The sequence below is a fragment of the Montipora capricornis genome, chromosome 1 (genome assembly GCF_036669925.1).
Source record: "Montipora capricornis isolate CH-2021 chromosome 1, ASM3666992v2, whole genome shotgun sequence".
In the NCBI taxonomy this organism is placed as follows: domain Eukaryota; kingdom Metazoa; phylum Cnidaria; class Anthozoa; order Scleractinia; family Acroporidae; genus Montipora; species Montipora capricornis.
Window position 1 is genome coordinate 22,521,608 of NC_090883.1, and position 20,686 is coordinate 22,542,293.

The 20,686-nt window shown below is 38.8% G+C and overlaps 1 protein-coding gene across 2 annotated transcripts; it reads left to right on the forward strand.

Annotated features, from left to right (window-relative positions):
• Positions 1-2,232: 2,232 nt before the first annotated feature.
• LOC138027214 (uncharacterized) lies at positions 2,233-20,686 on the forward strand. 2 transcript variants are annotated; one of them, XM_068874794.1, is made up of 2 exons: positions 2,233-2,457; positions 18,260-20,686. In XM_068874794.1, exon 2 carries the CDS (start codon positions 18,278-18,280, stop codon positions 20,240-20,242), a length of 1,965 nt encoding a protein of 654 aa, XP_068730895.1. In that variant the 5' UTR covers positions 2,233-2,457; positions 18,260-18,277; the 3' UTR covers positions 20,243-20,686. The 2 variants fall into 2 exon arrangements, with proteins under 2 accessions (XP_068730895.1, XP_068730962.1); XM_068874861.1 differs by lacking the exon at positions 2,233-2,457 and adding an exon at positions 6,959-7,170.

A 20,686-nucleotide genomic window follows, 5' to 3' on the forward strand; every position in this document is an offset into this window, starting at 1 on the left:
GCCACCCCCTAGGGGTCAAAAAAGGCTTCATCAAGGGCGAAGCACTTAGACTTCCTCGTACAAACTCCTCTGAAAGTGAATTCAAGTCTAAAATCTCGCATTTTAGAGCAAGTCGTATTGAACGAGGATACCCAGAAAGACTTATTACTCTCAGAAGCGCAACTCGAAGTCCAACTGGAATTCCAACTCGAACCCTAACTCGAAGTCCAACTCGAAGTCCAACGCGAACTCGAACTCGAATCCAAACTCGATGATACGTAACTCCCTTGGTGAGTTGTCCTGCTTAAGTTATGTTCAGATCCTCTAGAAATAGCAGCTAGTGCTGGAGCTAGGCTGAGTACTCCAGAAAAAGCTGGTATTTCCCGGCAAGGAAAGGTGCAAACTAATCCAGCGGAAAAGAAGAGAAAAGTGCGCGGCTCAGTCGATCCAAATGTGCCCTCGTGGGATAGAGAATATGTTTTTATATAGGAAATGAGTCATGTACGTCAGAGATACTTTATGTATCAAATAAGCATATTAGCAACGTTTGTTTGTTCATGTGAGTATTTATCTAGTAATAATTGTAATATAAGGAAGCCAATAAAGAGAATCAGATTTTGCGATGTGGGTTGAGAGAAGATAGCAATGTAAAACTTAAACTCACACACAATTCTAATGAAATCAACATGCAATATGTATCTGGCATCTATGCAAAGTGAAAGGCTTCGTGAACATCTTCATTTTAGTTGATAATTAGCCTCTTACACCAAAATACAAAAAAGCAATTTCTGAGCAACTTTTGGATTTTTAGGCAACTTTTGAGTAACTTTTAGAGATTTTAAGCAACTTCTTGAGAATTGGAGCACCTTTTCACACATTTATGAGCAATTTGTGGACAGCCCTAAACAAAACTGACTGTTTCTCTCCGGTCTAGTCTATTAGTGCTTAGTCTTTCTTCGTCTTTTATACGCTGACAAAAAACAACCAATATGCGTGACCCTTTAATCAAAGATCTTATTTCCAAGGCTCACAATTTTTTAAAATCAACTGAAAGCTATCGAATGTATCACACGGTCTTCATTTGCAAAATGAGCTCTGTGTTGACACCTGTCAACTTATAGCTTTCAAAGCCTGAACTGTCATAGTCAAGTTAAAAATATACGTACTTTTAAAGTGCTCCTAACCCCAAAATATGTTTTTCGCTAAAATAAATGTTTGCATCTGTTCGAAAGGCATTGCGGCCACATTTTCCGTTTTCTAAATGTCCTGCCCTTTTATGGGCTTCAAAACTTGCAAAACCCCAAAATATTGTTTTCGCTAAAATGAATCTTTGCACCTTTTGGAAATGCAGTACGGCCTTTTTACCCTTTATGATAGCCTTTTTACAGGCTTCAAAACCTGCGAAAAACCAACCCTCTTTTGTTCACGACCGAGTCAGAAGGGGAGTGGGTCTATTCCAGATTTGAAGTCACAAACTGATTTACATTGCTGTTTCTCTTTGTTAACATGCATGCAAAGTAGATTGTGACGTCAAATCAGGAGTTGAGCCATTCCCCTTCTGATTCGGTCATGAACAAGAGATGCTTGGTTTTAGGGGCACTTTAAACATTCCGAACTATGTACTGGGATTTTGACTCTACAGATATAGTTTTTCAAGTGTTTACGTGAAACGTTACGTGAAACGGGAAACGAGAGCTGCAGGTTGCTCTTTGTCATAAACGAATAACTTGCATCTCTCAATGCAACGTTGCTCGATCAGTCTGTCACCAGGGAGCTGAAGCAACGACAACGGCGACGGCAACAAGAACGTCACAAATTTGCATATTTGGTGGTAAAAACAAGAGCTTTTCACGCTCTGCACGTGTGTTTTTTACTTTTGTCCATTTCTTTGCCGTCGTCAGCAAAACTACAACGTGAAATATAGTCAAATTTGAGGTTTAAGGAAGGACGTCAACCCCTCACCCCCTCCCTCTCACTTTCTAACTCCAAAAAAGTATATTTTGTTTAAGAATTGAACGAAAAACCATCTGCGTTACAATTTTCACACGCTTCCAATTGACGCCATTCATACTTCCTTCATGATATAAACAGTCGAGCAAGAATCTACGCCTTTCTACTACCTCCTGAAACTTGCAAACGTTGAGCTAAGAGCACTCTGAGAACAAATATAATACTTACCAGGGGAGAGACATCAATCCAAGTTTAATGAATAAATCAATAAGAATTGAGTGAGTGAGTGATTGAGTGCCGCAAGACTGCCTCCTATACAATCTCGTACGCAGAGGTTTTCCAAAATGGATTTGTTCCTGATCACAGCAGACAAGTTAGATTGCATGACTACGTCATCCATGAGCTAAGAGGTCTGATCATGTGATACAAAGCGTTAGCGGAAGCGAAAGAAAGCGAAGTGGTTCCTTAGGGTTTTTTGGGGAGGAAAGAAGCCTTCAAACGTATCCACAAAACCAATATTATGTAGAGGTAGGTTGCTCTTCTTGTATTGCGATCTAACAAGACTCGTTTGTAGTCAAGATCATTGCCAAGTTGCATTCAATTTTTAAAGTTATAATTAATAATATTTGAAAGCATGCAGGCGATCGCTACAAATACGTACATCCGTCGGTCTGAAGAAGGCAATTTCAGTTGAATGGAAAATAGATCGAAATAATACGAGTTTAAGGTTAACAGATCTCGATATCGATCATTCTGATAGTCCGACGACTGCACGATGACTTGATATGGTTTAATGTATGGTTGTAAACCCGTACGAAAACTTTAGGCCTGACAGGAGCCTTAATTAGGCTTGAATTTTAAAGGCTAACAGCAGCCCTTACATTAACGTCGCGTGAGCGTCAAAAAAGGCGCTTTTCAGGCTCTTTTAATGTTTTTGTTAGGCTTATGTTATGCTGCTTGTACTCGTATCAATTTGGAAAACCAAAAAAAAAGTGAAAAAAATTAAAGCTCGTTGCTGGGCTCATGTTAGGTTGTTTCTTTTATTGAAATATTGTCGGCTTAATGTAAAACCTGTCATTCGCGATAGGGAAAAAACACGCACGCTCCTTTTCAGCGTGTTAAATGTCTGTCATCACATTTGGGCATCTCCACGCAAATACTCGGTCAAGCGGAAATTCTTCTTTTTTATGGCGTGACTCCAAAGGGATACACGCTCTCGGCTTCCCTCTCCTTTCCAGAGGCCCAGACTAGATTGCGTAGAGCACAATGGTAATTTTACGGACAAGTTCATATGGCTTGATTGCAGAACATAAACCTATCTGTAAAGCCTTTAAAGGTGGTCACAGGTATCACTTACCTTTGGATGACGTGAATTGCAGTTAAGCGTCCGAGCAGTTTTGACCGAAAATGTCGTGAGTTGGTTTTTACTCCTTGTCAAGAGTACTTGCCATGGTCGTGATGCACAACTGACATAACGATAAAAGTTTAAAAGTGTAATGCTAAACTGACATGATCAACTTGTTCGTTGAGGTCGGGTTTTTTATCGTTATTTCAGTTGTGTTCTCTATAATATTGTTGGTTCGTTTGAATTTTACGTACTTGTAACGAACATTTAATCTACAAAGAATCATTGTATTGATAGATATATATATACGAATTATCTACTAAAAATTTTAATGTTAACACTAACTATGGCTGAAGATGATGTTTGAAACACCGAAGCATGTTCCGAAAATTAAAAAGTGTGGTTGTATTTTTTAAAATATTAATTTAGAAATAGATTTGCCTCTATCAACTGGAACCAACTAAAGATCCTTTAAAAAGCGCTCTTCGGTAACATCCATTCAAGTCAATATGCAAACAGGAGTACGGAAATAGTGTAATAGCTAAATCGTCATTATTATTTCCTTTGGCGTTAAATCATGCTTCTAGATGAATTGATTTTTCATGAGCTCACTGAGCTCAAAGTGAGAGGATATGACAATTTAATCGCGTGTTGAAGTTTCACTCTTCGTAAATCACTTCGAGGCTACCTTGGACCCTAGGCCTAAAACAAAAGGGCCATTGTTTCTGTTATTTGTTCTTTTGTTAAACCTCAAGGGTGGTCTCCAATCAGGTGAGACCTTGTAGGAGCTGCGAGGCTACCGGGTCACTTGCTGAGTAAATAGGTGGGTTCATACCAGCGGAGTAAGTACACCTTAAGTATACCCGAGCTCAAGTATACTTAAGATCGTCCATGTTTACTTACAGTGATGAGCGTTCATATTAGAGTTCAAAGTATGCTTTCAAGGTAATCGTGTTGTCAATCAAACACAGCATGGAGACTTATATAAGGTCTTTGTCTAAAAAGTTGTCCTCATCCATCCCCTGGTAAGATCTGTACGGATTCATTCACAGTCGTTTTTCGTCGAAGTAGAAGTAAATTTCGCGTGTTTGTGTGCTCTGAATTTCGCGAATTTCATGCTTGATTGACGTCCGTTTCCGGAATGTGTTTTGATAGTAGATAAGTACGCTCGTAAGGATGGTCTGAACTAGACTTGAGAGTGTACCTCGGCTTCTTTGAAGGCAATGCATTACCATGGCCACAAAGTAGGCTACTTGAGCTGAAATTAAAGCCGTTCACATCTGAAGTAGGGCTCAAGTGTACTTAAGGTATCCTTAGTCCGCTAGTATGAACCCACCTAATGTCTCGTTTAATTGTGCTTCAGTTGGCAAAGTTTCCTAGCTTGGCCCTAGCCTCTTTCCCCCATTCAAGATAAAATGTTGTCAAAATGGAGAGATAAAGGCAGATTATTACTTATTATTTACCACTTTAGTCCGATGATTTTTACTTTTGAAAATTTGGTGGATTCATTGGATCACATTTAGCACTTTGTTTGCTAACACTGCAAGTGAGTACTGTCACGGTATTGCGCAAAGGATAAATCTGTTTCGTAAGGTGCTACAATAGTCCTGCCGATATGTTGTGGGTCAACTCTCACACCAAAACAGTCAGGTTACGGATTTTCCTTGTTAACTTTCATTTCCCTTCATTCTAATTCAATCAAAGATTAGATTCATGCGTAAATTCCAAACAGATTTTTTTGAACGGTTTTTTTTACGAACAGAAAATTAAAATAGGGACCGCGTGGATATAAATACGCAATTGTGATCTGAGATAGCTTGGATGTCTTGATCTTTGTACAACTCATTGTAGATCTGCAACTCAGATCGTAAGACTTTACTTACTGGGTCGCGCTCGGTGAATGAAACCTGTTTTCAATGAGATTTGGAGCCGGACATATAGACGCACTCATTTTCCTAATAATCATGTTAAAATTACTTTGCTTACCTTTGCAAAGTGCAACTTTCTCGGATCTAATAGAGATTTGTGGCTTTGATTATATTTTCCCTTCTTTACAACCTCCAATGCTTGTCAATCATGAGTTTGCCAGTTCTTCGGTTGAAAAGTTAACACTGATGTGATGGTAGTAGTTTCTTAAGAAGAAATCAGGGTCGGCCAGGGGGGATAGTAATATACCAGTATACCCGAAAAAAATTCGCCAAAATACCCAAAAATACCCAAAATTCATCCAAATATACCCAAAATTAATTAATGTGTGGCTTCAAGTTACTTAACTGCAAATAGCAAAACACATGGATTGTGGTAAGTATATATAATTATTATCCTAACTTTTGATTAAATTTTCTTGCACACAGGAGAACATAGCCAGAGTCACAGTTTAAAAGCCTTGGGACACTTTTATTTATCCTGCTTGACGACTGTCAAAACATATCCTAGCACCTGAACACTTTTCTTATTGCTTAGAGTGGTTTTCAATTGGGTGTCAAAACTAATTAGTGAATTGCTTTGGTTTTTATATAGCAAATGAGTCATGTACGTCAGAGATACTTTATGTATCCAATAAGCATATTAGCCACGTTTGTTTGACTACCCTCTTGTGATTATTTATCTAGTAATAATTGTAATATAAGGAAGCCACTTAAGAGAATCAGATTTGGGGATGGGGTGTGAGAGAAGATAGCAATGTAAAACTTAAACTTACACACAATTCTAATGAAATCAACATGCAATATGTATCTGGCATCTATGCAAAGTGAAATTCTTCATGAATATCTTCATTTTAGTTGATAATTAGCCTCTTACACCAAAATACAAAAAAGCAATTTCTGAGCAACTTTTGGATTTTTAGGCAACTTTTGAGCAACTTTTGGAGTTTTGGAGCAACTTTTTGAGAAAATTGGAGCACCTTTTCACACATTTATGAGCAACTTGTGGACAGCCCTAAACAAAGCTGACTGTTTCTCTCCGGTCTAGTCTATTAGTGCTTAGTCTTTCTTCGTCTTCTATACGCTGACAAAAAACAACCAATATGCGTGGCCCTTTAATCAAAGATCTTATTTCAAAGTCTCACAATCTTTTAAAATCAAAGCTATTGAAAGTATCACACGGTCTTCATTTGCGAAATGAGCTCTGTGTTGACACATGTCAACTTTTAGCTTCCAAAGCTCAAGTTAAAAATATACGTACTTTTAAAGTGCCCCTAATCCCAAAATATGTTTTTCGCTAAAATGAATGTTTGCACCTGTTCGAAACGCATTGCGGCCACATTTTCCGTTTTCTAAATATCCTGCCCTTTTAAAGGCTTCAAAACTTGCAAATAACCAAGCATCTCTTGTTCATGACCGAGTCCGAAGGGGAATGGCTCAACTCCTGATTTGACGTCACAATCTACTTTGCATGCATGTTAACAAAGAGAAACAGCAATGTAAATCAAGTTTGTGACTTAAAATCAGGAATAGACCCACTCCCCTTCTGACTCGGTCGTGAACAAAAGAGGCTTCCTTCATGATATGAACAGTCGAGCAAGAATCTACGCCTTTCTACTACCTCCTGAAACTTGCAAAGGTTGAGCCAAGAGCACTCTGACAACAAATATAATACTTACCAGGGGAGGGACATCAATCCAAGTTTAATGAATAAATCAATAAGAATTGAGTGAGTGCCGCAAGACTGCCTCCTATACAATCTCGTACGCAGAGGTTTTCCAAAGTGTATTTGTTCCTGATCACAGCAGACAAGTTAGATTGCATGACTACGTCATCCATGAGCTAAGAGGTCTGATCATGTGATACAAAGCGTTAGCGGAAGCGAAAGAAAGCAAAGTGGTTCCTTAGGGTTTTTTGTGGAGGAAAGAAGCCTTCAAACGTATCTACAAAACCAATATTATGTAGATAGAGGTAGGTTGCTCTTCTTGTAATGCGATCTAACAAGACTCGTTTGTAGTCAAGATCATTGGCAAGTTGCATTCAATTTTTAAAGGTATAATTAATAATATTTAAAAGCACGCAGGCGATCGCTACAAATACGTACATCCGTCGGTCTGAAGAAGGCAATTTCAGTTGAATGGAAAATAGATCGAAATAATACGAGTTTTGGGTTAACAGATCTCGATATCGATCATTCTGATAGTCCGACGACTGACGATGACTTGATATGGTTTAATGTATGGTTGTACCCGTACGAAAACTTTAGGCCTGGCAGGATTTTAAAGGCTAACAGCAGCCCTTACATTAACGTCGCGTGAGCGTCAAAAAAGGCGCTTTTCAGGCTCTTTTAATGTTTTTGTTAGGCTTATGTTATGCTGCTTGTACTCGTATCAATTTGGAAAACCAAAAAAAAAGTGAAAAAAATTAAAGCTCGTTGCTGGGCTCATGTTAGGTTGTTTCTTTTATTGAAATATTGTCGGCTTAATGTAAAACCTGTCATTCGCGATAGGGAAAAAACACGCACGCTCCTTTTCAGCGTGTTAAATGTCTGTCATCACATTTGGGCATCTCCAAGTAAATACTCTGTCGAGCGGAAATTCTTCTTTTTTATGGCGTGACCCCAAAGGGATGCACGCTCTTGGCTTCCCTCTCCTTTCCAGAGGCCCAGACTAGATTGCGTAGAGCACAAAAGTAATTTTACGGACAAGTTCGTATGGCTTGATTGCAGAACATAAACCTATCTGTAAAGCCTTAAAAATTGGTCACAAGTATCACTTACCTTTGGATGACTTGAATTGCAGTTAAGCGTCGCGGCAGTTTTGACCGAAAATGTCGTGACTTGGTCTTTACTCCTTGTCAAGAGTACTTGCCATGGTCGTGATGCACGGACACTCTACTTCTCTTCTGTTGTTGCTTTGTAATGTGAACAAAATATGCAAATTCAACATGTAGCGGACAGCGCCCTTGCAGCTTCTTGACTCTTGTGAAGCACTCTGAGTCCTCTCACACATCGTTCAGATGGCAAAGGAACCAACAATATTATAGAGAACACAACTGACATAACGATAAAAGTTTAGAAGTGTAATGCTAAACTGACATGATCAACTTGTTCGTTGAGTTCGGGTTTTTTGTCGTTATGTTAGTTGTGTTCTCTATAATATTGTTGGTTCGTTTGAATTTTACGTACTTGTAACGAACATTTAATCTACAAAGAATCATTGTACTGATAGTTATACATATATACGAATTATCTTGGAAAAAAGTTAATGTTACACGCACTATGGATGAAGATGATGTTTGAAACATGGAAACATGTTTCGAAAATTCAAAAGTGTGGTTGTATTTTTAAAATATTAGTAACACTTGAGCTATCCAGACCATTTGGAAATTCAGAAATAGATTTGCCTCCATCAACTGGAACCAACTAAAGATCCTTTAAAAAGCCCTCTTCGGTAACATCCATTCAAGTCAATATGCAAACATGAGTACGGACGGAAATAGTGTAATAGCTAAATCATCATTATTATTTTCTTTGGCGTTAAATCATGCTTCTAGATGAATTGATTTTTCATGAGCTTACTGAGCTCAAAGTGAGAGGAGATGACAATTTAATCGCGCGTTGAAGTTTCACTCTTCGTAAATCACTTGCTGAAATGTCTCGTTTAATTGTGCTTCAGTTGGCAAAGTTTCCTAGCTTGGCCCTCTTTCCCCCATTCAAGATAAAATGTTGTCAAAATGGAGAGATAAGGGCAGATTATTACTTAATTTTTACCATTTTAGTCCGATGATTTTTACTTTTGAAAATTTGGTGGATTCATTGGATCAAATTTAGCACTTTGTTTGCTAACACTGCAAGTGAGTACTGTCACGGTATTGCGCAGTGGATAAATCTGTTTCGTAAGGTGCTATAATAGTACTGCCGATATGTTGTGGGTCAACTCTCACACCAAAACAGTCAGGTTACGGATTTTTCTTGTTATCTTTCATTTCCCTTCATTCTAATTCAATCAAAGATTAGGTTCATGTGTAAATTCCAAACAGATTTTTTTGAACGGTTTTTTTTACGAACAGAAAATTAAAATAGGGACCGAGAACATTTTTCGCGTGGATATAAATACGCAATTGTGATCTGAGATAGCTTGGATGTCTTGATCTTTGTACAACTCATTGTAGATCTGCAACTCAGATCATAAGACTTTACCTACTGGGTCGCGCTCGGTGAATGAAACCAGTGTTTTCAATGAGATTTGGAGCCGGACATACAGTCGCACTCATTCTCCTAATAATCATGTTAAAATTACTTTGCTTACCTTTGCAAAGTGCAACTTTCTCGGATCTAATAGAGATTTGTGGCTTTGATTATATTTTCCCTTCTTTACAACCTCCAATGCTTGTCATGAGTTTCCCAGTTTTCGGTTGAAATGTTAACACTGATGTGATGGTAGTAGTTTCTTAAGAAGAAATCAAGGTCGGCCAGGGGGGATAGTAATATACCAGTATACCCGAAAAAAATTCGCCAAAATACCCAAAAATACCCAAAATTCATCCAAATATACCCAAAATTAATTAATGTGTGGCTTCAAGTTACTTAACTGCAAATAGCAAAACACATGGAATGTGGTAAGTATATATAATTATTATCCTAACTTTTGATTAAATTTTCTTGCACACAGGAGAACATAGCCAGAGTCACAGTTTAAAAGCCTTGGGACACTTTTATTTATCCTGCTTGACGACTGTCAAAACATATCCTAGCACCTGAACACTTTTCTTATTGCTTAGAGTGGTTTTCAATTGGGTGTCAAAAGTAATTAGGGAATTGCTTTGGTTTTGCATTAATTCACTCAGTGATTGGTTCAAAAACCAAAACCAATCGAGGCTCGCGTGTGCACATTTTTAGCGCTTTGTGTCGGCTATGTGTAATTACTTCGAGTTTTGATCGGTTTACTGGATTGTCTCCGTCCTTTTTGATTGGCCAAAGTAATTACTTTGGTTGTGATTTTACGACACTTGCTTGAAACTCGCTCTAAAAGAAATAAGAAGGATAATAACTTCTGTCATCACACTCAGTCTAGGGCAATCGTTGTGCTGACAAATAGATTTTAAACTTGAAAAAGGGAATATTATGTGTCAACTCTTAAAACCAGATTATCCAGGAATTTTCTGAATACCGAAGCAATCCTCCAGTCTCCCACATTCAAATCTCTCTGATAAAGGTGATTCGGGTCTTATTTCTAGCTAGGAGAAACTAATATCTCAAATATTCAAAGTTCCAAAATTGCAAGAACTATCAGTTCACATGTTGTTGTCCTCATTGCTGAAAGTGACAGGTTATTGAAAAAAATTGTAACAGTTCCAGTTTCCGTTGAAGTGTGTGCTACCCCACCTGTGGTTGTAAGGTTTGTTGGCTGGGACAATTTTGTACGAGGGTTAACTTTGGACTTTCTCTGGAGGGGGTGATTGCATTGATCTTTTTCTGGAGAGAGCGAATGGGTCAATATTCTCCAGAACCCAGATTTCCAGACATTATAACTATAAAGCAACTCCCTTGCATGGGTGTTACGTTGCTAATTGCTGGTGGATCACCTGGTTGCCCATGGCCCACTTTACAGCCTGTGGCCCATTTCCTACAACTCAAATATGTTTTTGAAGTTTTTCAATGCCAAGGGGTACATTGACGTGCTTGTTCTGATGCAGTCATCTGCTTTGGGTCATCATGGACTCTGGTGATGTTTTACTCATTTGGGTCTATGCATGTACGTGACACCACAGTGGGCTAAAGACATTCTTTAAGTTTTAAAGATCTTAATGAATTTCCTGAAACTAACTTGCATACAAATTCTTAACAATACATGGTTTGAGAACACTTGCCAGCTGTTCTTCCAGCTTCCTAAAAGAGGAACACTGTTTCATATATTTTAGTGTCATTTTTTTTCTCTTACAAGAATGTCACAAGGGAAACCAAACATGGCAAAGGGATGGAAGGGACAGAAACTGATAATGAGTGAAACTCGCTGTTTTATCACATTATTTCATTTAAAGGAAACTTGATTGATTCTTTTATAAGCTTGTGCATGATTGGTCATAATGTATTGACCATGCAAGCGAGCAGTTTCTGAATGGAAGTGCATGGTATTGTTTTTTTGAGGAACGTGTTGACTTTTCATGCTTTAGAACAGCACTTTTTATGTTCAGGACATCACTTGAACATTCACTATCATTCATCTTAGGCTTAAGCAAGTAGGCCACATTTGAGGATGAGTACCAACTGATATACCACTAACCAAAAATATTTCAGTTGTAGAACACAATAGGCTCAAGGGGAAAGAAGTGGGCAACAGGCTACAGGTCACTGGGCTGTGGGTTGCTAACCATTGGGGAGTTGGTCATAAGTGACACATGCTGAAGGCTGTGGGTCACCTGCTTAACATGGGGAATGTTAGTCTCCTAAAATTAACCAACCTGTTGATCCCATAAATTGAATATCATAGGCCTTATTCCAAAATGGCCGCTATTTTAGTATTCTTTTGTTTCCTTGCAAATTGACCCATTTGGCCTCGCTTTCAAACGTAGAATTCAAAAGAATATTTAACCTTGAACGAGGCCAAAAGGGCCAACTTGCAATCAAACAAAAGAATACTAAAATGGCCATCATTTTGGAATAAGGTATATTAACTCCTCAAACGTGTGAAATGTTTACTTGAATTGTGGTTGTTAATTGCCATTCAGGCTTTAACCAAAAACCACCCTGCTTCCCCCCCCCCCCCCCCCCTTCCTTAATGTCTTGGTCTCCTTCACCATCTTCATCTGTCTTTCTTCCTTCCTCTCCCCACTCTCTAGCTCATGTTCTTCTGTCTCTCTCTTCCTCCCCCTTCCTCCAACATTCCTTCTCCCTCGCCCTCTTCCTGTTCCACTCCCTCCCGCCTTCTCTCCCTCAAATGAAAAAGATGATTCAAGTTCAAGTTCAATTTTTTTATTTATTTACCAATATATACTAGTGCAATTTTTGATACATCTATTTAGGTAGTTACAATTACTAAAGATAATGAACTGACAAAATTATTTTACAAAATGTCCAATCCGGGTAAAGAATATAGGGTGAGTATACACCTAATTGCAATAACATTGTTGTAGAAGAAAGCAAGAAGACAAATATGAATTAATTATGCAAATTTCAATTTCCATTGTTCTTAGATACTGAGCATGAATGAAAAACTATTCCAGCCATCATTCACATCAGTAAAAAATAGCAAGTGGTGTTTTTGTCCTTCCATTAAGGCCCGACGATTTAATTTACTTTTTTTTAATTTCATTTTTTCTTTTTTTTTATGCGGTCTTGTGTCATACATGATGATTCAATAAACACTTTGTTTTCTGAATGAGACTCATGCATTGTGTACTGGACTTTAATTTTCCCCTGGACGGCACTAACCCCTCATCACTGATTTGAAATATGATTGAGAAAAAGGAAAGGAGACTTTCGTTTACCAAGTTAAATCAACTTAGATCAGTATTTTAAGCATATATCTTGGAATTTTTAATTCCCGTTTGGCTTAATTTTTCCTTTTGTCTTTTTGGCTTTGTGCTTTTTCTATGACAACGTTATTGTAATTAGGTATAATGTGGTGAGAAGATTTTAGGATGCGCGGAGCTCCGCAATAATCAGCTTTATTTTCTTAGTTCAATGCAAGTAAACTGATATTCTGACTTATTCTTTTTTTTATTGTCACTATTAATTAAGTAGTGTTCATAACTGCCACGATCACTCACATCTTCATTGTTTAATCTCTAGTCTAAATGTGTGATTTTTATATATTCATTCTCATTTCACCACTCATGGATTTATTAGGAACTAACAAAATGACTATAGGTCTTAGTTAGCTCGTTAGCTCAGTTGCTAGAGCTCTACGCTGGTATCACAGAGGTCATATGGGCTTGACTCACATAGAAGCCTGTATTTGTTTTTTTCAGGCTCTACTTCCATTACTGTTTAAGTAGTGTTCATAACTGCGATGATCTCTCATCTTCATTCTTTAATCCGCAGTTCAAATACATGATTTCCATATGTTTATTCTGAAGATATTGGGATAAACTTGAAACGAGACCTACGAGACCTACTAGACCGAAAACCACCATAGTGCACAACATACAAATAACTAACAAGTTGTCTGTCAGTTTGCAAGAACATTTTTTTAAGAAATAGATACTCAAGTTTATAATCTTTGTAGTACTAATTTACTTACATGTATTCCTGATAAACCACTTAGCTCCACTTGCTGAATATAGAAAAGAAACGTTTGTTTCCAATGGCAGCAAAAATAATAACCTTCTCAACAAAGTAAAGAGATCTTTCATCTGTTCGGCCCTGTCATTCCCTGTTTTTAGCCATTAGCTTGATTGCTAATGTTTGGCTTTCATTGAGACAGTAGCTTTGTTACTGATGGATTTCCAAGAATAAATAAAGCGGTCACTCACTCCCTCTGCCTATCCCCCTCCGTCTCTTTCTGTCTCTCTCCTCCTCTTTTCCTTTCCCTCTTCTTCCTCTCCCTCCATCTTCCTCTCTGGCTTTCTGTCCCTCTCCCTTCACTCTCGCTATCCCGATCTTTCCTGTACAACACTCAGTGCAGTTGGATGCATGGTTCATATTTGAACTTCAGAAACAGTCAGCGGTCAGTGTAGAAGATGGCCGCGTATTTTTCAGCTCTGCTTTCATTCACACTTCTTACTGCTTATTTTGCATCTTTTTATGTAAAGAGCTATAGATTATAATCAGCGTTGTTCAGGGCACTAATTAGTCTTTACTATATCGTGACCTTCTCCAATTTATTTTCTTATATTTCAGTTATTTATTATATTTGTTTGGGAAAAAACAGTAAAATAAAAAAAATGAAATGAACTTCAGAACATCTTTGATGGCTGATTTGCAAGGACCCACATCTGCCAGCATTGCTCTTGGCAAGCTGCATCATTTGGAGCCTGAGCTTTGCATAGCAATACAGGGAACATATTCCCCTCAACATTTTCCCTTTGACATATTCCCCCTGTTCAGCTTATTACCCGTGGAATATCCCCCTCAACGTATTCCAAAGATCATGCAGCCACAGGAGAACTAAACTTTGGAGATTAGTATTTCTATTGAGCTAATTTCCCGCCCCCTCCCTCCCTAACCTCAAGTCACTTTCTCTGGCAGACTTGGAGACCTATTTAGGAGCCAGGAGATAATCCGGAAGAGTTGGCATATATGATATTCGTCCCTCTGTAGTCGTCTTCAATAACACCTTTGTCCCTGCGCTTTCTGGCATCAATAGGGGAATATGTAGATAGATACAGTGTTTATTTCAAACAACATCAAGGAGTCATTAGACTGAATTAACTGTGTTTAAAAATTTGCAATTTATAGTATATAAACATTATACGTAAAAAGAGAACATTGTACAAAAAATTACTTAAATTTAATAAAATCTAGTTCTGCTTGGCCAAGTGTTCGCTAGTTAAAACACTCGTTGGGATCTCAGATTGTAATTGCAAGACATGTTATTGTGCGGAGGTAACAGATCACATAGGTTTGTGTGTACTTCCACTCAGTCTCCAAGATTTGATTACACAATTCCAGCATAAATTTTCACGTTTGTTGTAAAGCGTCGTGATGCCCGCATTGACTGTATATGTAAAGTCTTTATAAGGTAGTTCTCTGTTTGTTTCGAAAGGTACGCGGGTATTCCACGGGATCATTCACATTTTGATATATTTCACCAGAGCACGCCAGCTTTGCTTGGAACAAGAATCGGCAAAATACTGCAACCTGTACGTGCTTGAAATAAACTTCTGAAAACACAAGTTAGTTAATTTTACGAAAACTCATTGCGGTTACGTGTTTATAACATAAGCGCAAAATTTTCTTGTCACTGTCGAGGCACATCGAAAAACAGTTACACTGTAGGCAAACGGAGTGAAAAAACACTTGTTCGCTCGCATTTTAGAGCAAAACAAACAAACAAATCAACTATTTCTTTATGTCCAAAAAGAGTACAGGTGATTGTTATTTTTGAGAATAAGAATTCGAATTCATTCCTGAACAAAGGAAACAGCGATTAATTTAAACCACTTTTTTAAAGTACGAATCCACTTGAAATAACGATTCCATAAGAATAACAAACAGTTTAGTTTCCGAAAAAAGAATTTGTGGAGTAGTTTGAGCTATTACTGGTATACTGTCACTTGTCGTTCTATTTCTCTTTCTCTCTTCTTTCGTCTCTGTTCTTCTGTCATAGGTCGTCCAGGCATCAAGCGACTTTACCAAATTTAAAAATCTGCTAAAGATATGTCAGAAAGCAGCTCTAAACAATCTAACTAGTAATAGTTTTCATGAAATCTGCCCCCGCCTAAGATAATACGTATCTGCACATTGTGATGTCTTCATATTATTTTACATGTAATTAGGTAGGTAAATGAAAGTGAAAGATGCAAGGAAAGGATGGGAAACAACAAACAGCATTTATTTTTAATTTCCATCAGCGTTTATTTGATACACTATCAATTGAAAAGAAAAAAGTACTTAATTTTGGAGAATGCTTTGAAAATATGATAGTAAAACAGGAACAGGAACATTCAACGTCTAGAAGGAAACATAATCGTCGTCATCTTTCTCATCCATGTGGTTCTTTCTACGGTAAAATAGGAACAAAACTCGCTTGTTATATTCGGAGCACTGATTATTATTATCTGTGAATAACCGTTGTAAAAATGCCCAAAGATTGTTTGAAAATGATGATGCTGTGACTGTGCTTTAAGTTGCTTTCTGAGGTTGCGGCCAGAAGTTTGTGTGTCGCCCCTGTTCAGCCTCTGATTTCATTTGTGTCTGACAAATCGTCGCCACTGTTTATGATTTGTGCCTGAAAAATCGATTTCTGACACAGGCAATATGATTTTCTATCAGATACTGTAATCTTTGATCTTTGAAACAAAAGGAATCACTGTAAATATTAGAAAATTACTCACCTTCAATCGCTATGCCGACCCTTAGTTACCCAGAACACCTCACGAACTCGGTGAACAATACCGATACCACCTTGCGCGCTCGGTTGCGCAAATCGTTCTTTTCCCCTAAACAATATCTACCAATTTACATATTGGTTTACATAATTTCCCTTTTTACGCGTAGGTTTCTACAATTGTAGGTTGCCTCCTCGGGTTTTGGCCTCTGGACCAAAACCCTGCGGGGGCAAAAATAAACACTCAGCCTTAAGTTTATATCCCTCCGCTGCTTGACTTGAAGAACTGCGTAGCCACCAGCGTTGTCCTGACCACAGCTATGTATGTCAAACCTGGACTGAAACCGGCGAAAAATGCAGGAAAAGAATATATTCCAAACCGTTTTCCACTTGAACACGAAAAGCGTTCGCTGTTGAAAGCTTTCGTTGACGTAGTATGGCTGTGTAGCCGCGTCAATGACTGCAAAATTCTCGCGCGCTCATTGGCTAATTTTTCTTGTCAATAAGCGGACAGACACATAATTTTATAATTTATGCGATGATGATGCGATAGTGCTCGCGTCAGATTAAAGTTTCTCGCATTTTTGTCTCGCGTTCTTCTCGTGTTTTGACTTAATTTTGACCCCTCTGCCTTTTTGTTATTGTAAAAAAAATTGACGTCAGTTTCGTCATAACATTGTCAAAGTAGCTGTGGATCCACGACGCGATAGCCGAGTAGATCCGTAGACTGACGTTAATTTGTTAATTAGCATTAGCCAGGCTTGAGCCTGCTATCCAATCGAAAACCAGTGCCTCGTCAGCGGTCAACTTAAAAAAGAAACAGCTGACCTCGATGAGCTCTAAACTTGAGCCCGCGATATGGTCACGTTATAGTGGTCAGCGGATGCCTTGTTTTGACGGGTGTCAATTGACTATAACCTGAATGTCCAATATAAAAGATGTACGCCGTAAACTAGCTAGAGTGTGGCCTCGACATAGTCAAGTGATACTGGTCACATTGGCATAAATAGGGACCTCAAGCAAGGACGACGAGGACGGCTACGAGAACGCCGCAAATTTGCATATTTAGTAGACAAAAACAATAGCTTTGCACGCCCAGCACGTGCGTTTTACATTTTGATACATTTCTTTGCCGTTCTCGTCTTGACTACGACGTGAAATGATCAAATTTGAGGTCATGTGGAGGACGAAAGCGCATGCTGACGATTTTCAATTTTCTCTCTGAATATCCACACCGTTCTCATCAATTTTATTCTTGGGTTGTGCATTCACACTTTTCAAGCCGAACGACATGGAGTAATCGTAAAATTATTACAGTAACGGGAAATAATATTTTTAGACAGCGTTCTCGTAGTCGTCGTCGTCGTGCTTGCTGAAGGTCCCTAATTTAAGTGGCTGGACGGATGTACGGTCCTACGGTGACCAAAACCAGGAGCTCATTAAGAGGAGCCTCTATCTCCCACACTTGGCCTCGGAGTCAACCCTTTCCCGAGTAGATTTATTTATAGAACACCTCCCTTGGGAGATTCAGCACTCTCACTGTTGTAAAAGCTAATCAAAACAGAGCTATCTCAGCGTCAAGGGAATTATGATACTTTTCGCGGGAAAAACCTGTTCCTAAGAATAAATTTACTCGGGAAAGGGTTGACTCAAGGAATTAGAGGAGATAGAGGCTCCTCTTGATGAGCTCCTGCCAAAACTAAATTTTCTCTCACAGATAGGTTACTATATTTACTTACCCATGGTGCTCCGAGCGCGGGCCGAACAGATCCGCTATTAATAAACGATGAACTACATGAGCGCGCTTAAGTTGTTTTAGGAGATAAAGTCGCTGGGATGCTTGTTGTTGTCATTTTCCCAATGTGTTCCTTCCACTTCAGATGTTTTCTAATGGTAACGCCTAAAATTTTAGCGGATTTTATAACTTCAAAGTGTCTCTAATTCACCTCAAAGAGATTTGTATCTGTGCTAGGTTTCCTATCACATAATTGTCGCGATTAACAAGTCAAAAACCTTACCTGGCAATCTCTATTTTGGCTTGCTTTCTTTAAAATTAATCTCTTTTCCAGATTCCTTTATGTTTGGCTATGAGTCTGAGCACGTTTCTCAACGCACTTCATGACGTGGAATGCAGTTTTCGAGTAACTTCGTCCGAAGTCAGGGACGTTGAGTCTGCTGTTCTTGAAGGGCTGTCAACAATTCTTAACAAAGGTCAGACTCTGAAATTTGAATCAATCGACGAGGCTGCAACCATTAATATTCCTGAAAGTGGGGAAGATTCAATTATAACATATGGAGACCTTTTTTCAGTGGAAAAAATCCTACCTGTTGGAAGCTTCTACGAAGGAACTAAACTCATTCTTCCCAACGAGTTTGATTTTAACATTAAGATAAATGTTGGTGAAATTGATATCCGTCAAGGATGTAGACCAGGTCGTGTACAGGTCACGTTTAAAAGTGGCCACCAGAAAAGCCTGCAAAATCTTTGTGAATTGTTCTCTGGAATGCTCGATGCATCGTTAGAATCTTTGACAGATGTTGAGAAAAGGATAACAAGGGAAACAGGCACACTGCACATACTGTCTATCAGCAGCTCTTCGTTTCAAGTACCATGTCTTGAATTAAAATGGGAAGGAGCGAACTTTGTATTTCAAATTACCGTGGACATCATGCCATCAATTCCATGCACCGATACGTTTATGGAGGAGATCGCAAAAGACGACAATTTCCCATCAGTTTTCCATCAGTTGGTCAAAGATCTGGGCTGCTTTCTGGTACCTAAAACGTGTTCTCGAGACTGTGGGAAATGCTTTCATGTTTCCTTTGCTCAGGCAGAACTTCATCTCATGCAGTCCATGGATGAAGTACATCGCAAGTGTTATCGTGTAGTGAAGTGGCTACTTTGCAGTCATATTTTAGAATCTTACAAGGTCAAGATGGCTATTCTAGACCACGTTTATAACGCAAAGTGCCGATCACAAGCTGGCATTGTTGAATGCGTTTTAGCGGTGCTTGAGGCGTTAGTTAACGACTACGATAACCTGAAAATGCCGACCTTCTTCTTGAGGTCGTGTTGTTTAATCACGAAAGATGGGGAGGGAACGGCTCGTTACTTGGATTATCTTATTGATGCGACTGGACTTGATATGTCAAAAATACCAGGAATGCAAACGGAATTCACCAAGCTTCACAGTTACAACTTCTGTAACTGGCTCGACATGTTTGTGTGGTACGAATTTCAGAGACGATGCATCAGTTTAATGATAAGCATGCTTCGCTACCTTGCCGACGTAGAAGAGTCACTGCATTTGGGTAGTTACCGTCGCATGTTTGCAGCGCTTACCGTCTTTTTGGACACTAAAATTGGGGCACTTTCTATTCCTGGATTAAACGGTGTCCCACGTTCTACCGCCAGACCAACAACAAGGGAGTGGAGAGACAAGGTACCCAATTTGTCGAAGAGAGTCTTCATTCCTGCATTTTCTCTGATACTTGACAACATCCAAGCAATTCTTGGACAAACATTTTCAGTTCCTGGTGTATCTTCTATCCCACCCATACCCTTGTGCCTGCCAAGCCCGGTTATGGGATTCTCTCAAGATTGTGGTGGTTCTACTCAATGGAAAGATCCTAATGGAGATCTCTACTTGCGTCAAGGAGCTATGTGCTATTTTGCTGAGTTACGAGGTGGTTGTTGGTGCCCGCATGCATTTGGCAAGATGTCCTTCGTTGAGAGCTTCAAGGAATCCTACGATTCTTTTATTTCAGGCATGCTCTCGAGTAGTCAAGGAGGTCCAAGTTCCCGACTGATTAGAGGGAGTAGTCTGAACGTTGGCCCTGCAGACGAAAGTGCTGATAGGGAAGCTGAAATCCCAGACTTTCAAGGGCCATTCTACTTTAACGTGCGCTATGACGGGGAGGCATTTATGGAAAAAATTGTTTCCCAATGGAATTACAAACGTTGTCTCATCCGATTCCTTGTTAATAGAATGCTAGTCGGAATTCATTTAAAAAGAAATGAAAGACCAGATTTTCCATTTTCTACAAGTTGAGTTTTTAACAAGTTGAAGAACCAGTCTACAAAACTTAGCAAAACAGCGTTGTCTCCTCCTTCACACCTTGCATGGTAACCTTCTACAGCGTTGCTTATTCGATGAGATTCAAAGGAGCCGGTCTGAACTTGTTTTGTTGAAATATTGCAAACATAATTGTACTTTAGCATATTGTACAAGGGGGACAGTTTTTCTCAAACCTAGCCGGAAGCCAAAAATATAATTTTCTGACTTCGGTTTGCTGACTTTGAGGAAGAATGATTAGTTTGAATTAATGAACAGAAGTTGTTTACTTTAGAAATCGATGATCAGTCGCAGGTGTCCAAAGCTTTCATAAAAATGACTGATGAGAATATTTGGGATTCCTTTCTCATTCATGCACATGATGGATTGTCCTTTTCAAACAGTATGAGCCGGACCGAGAAATAAATTGCTTTGAGGTTT

Excerpts from the sequence above, each read along its gene's own strand:
- LOC138027214 (XM_068874794.1), top strand. The coding sequence starts at position 18,278 with ATGAGTCTGAGCACGTTTCTCAACGCACTTCATGACGTGGAATGCAGT.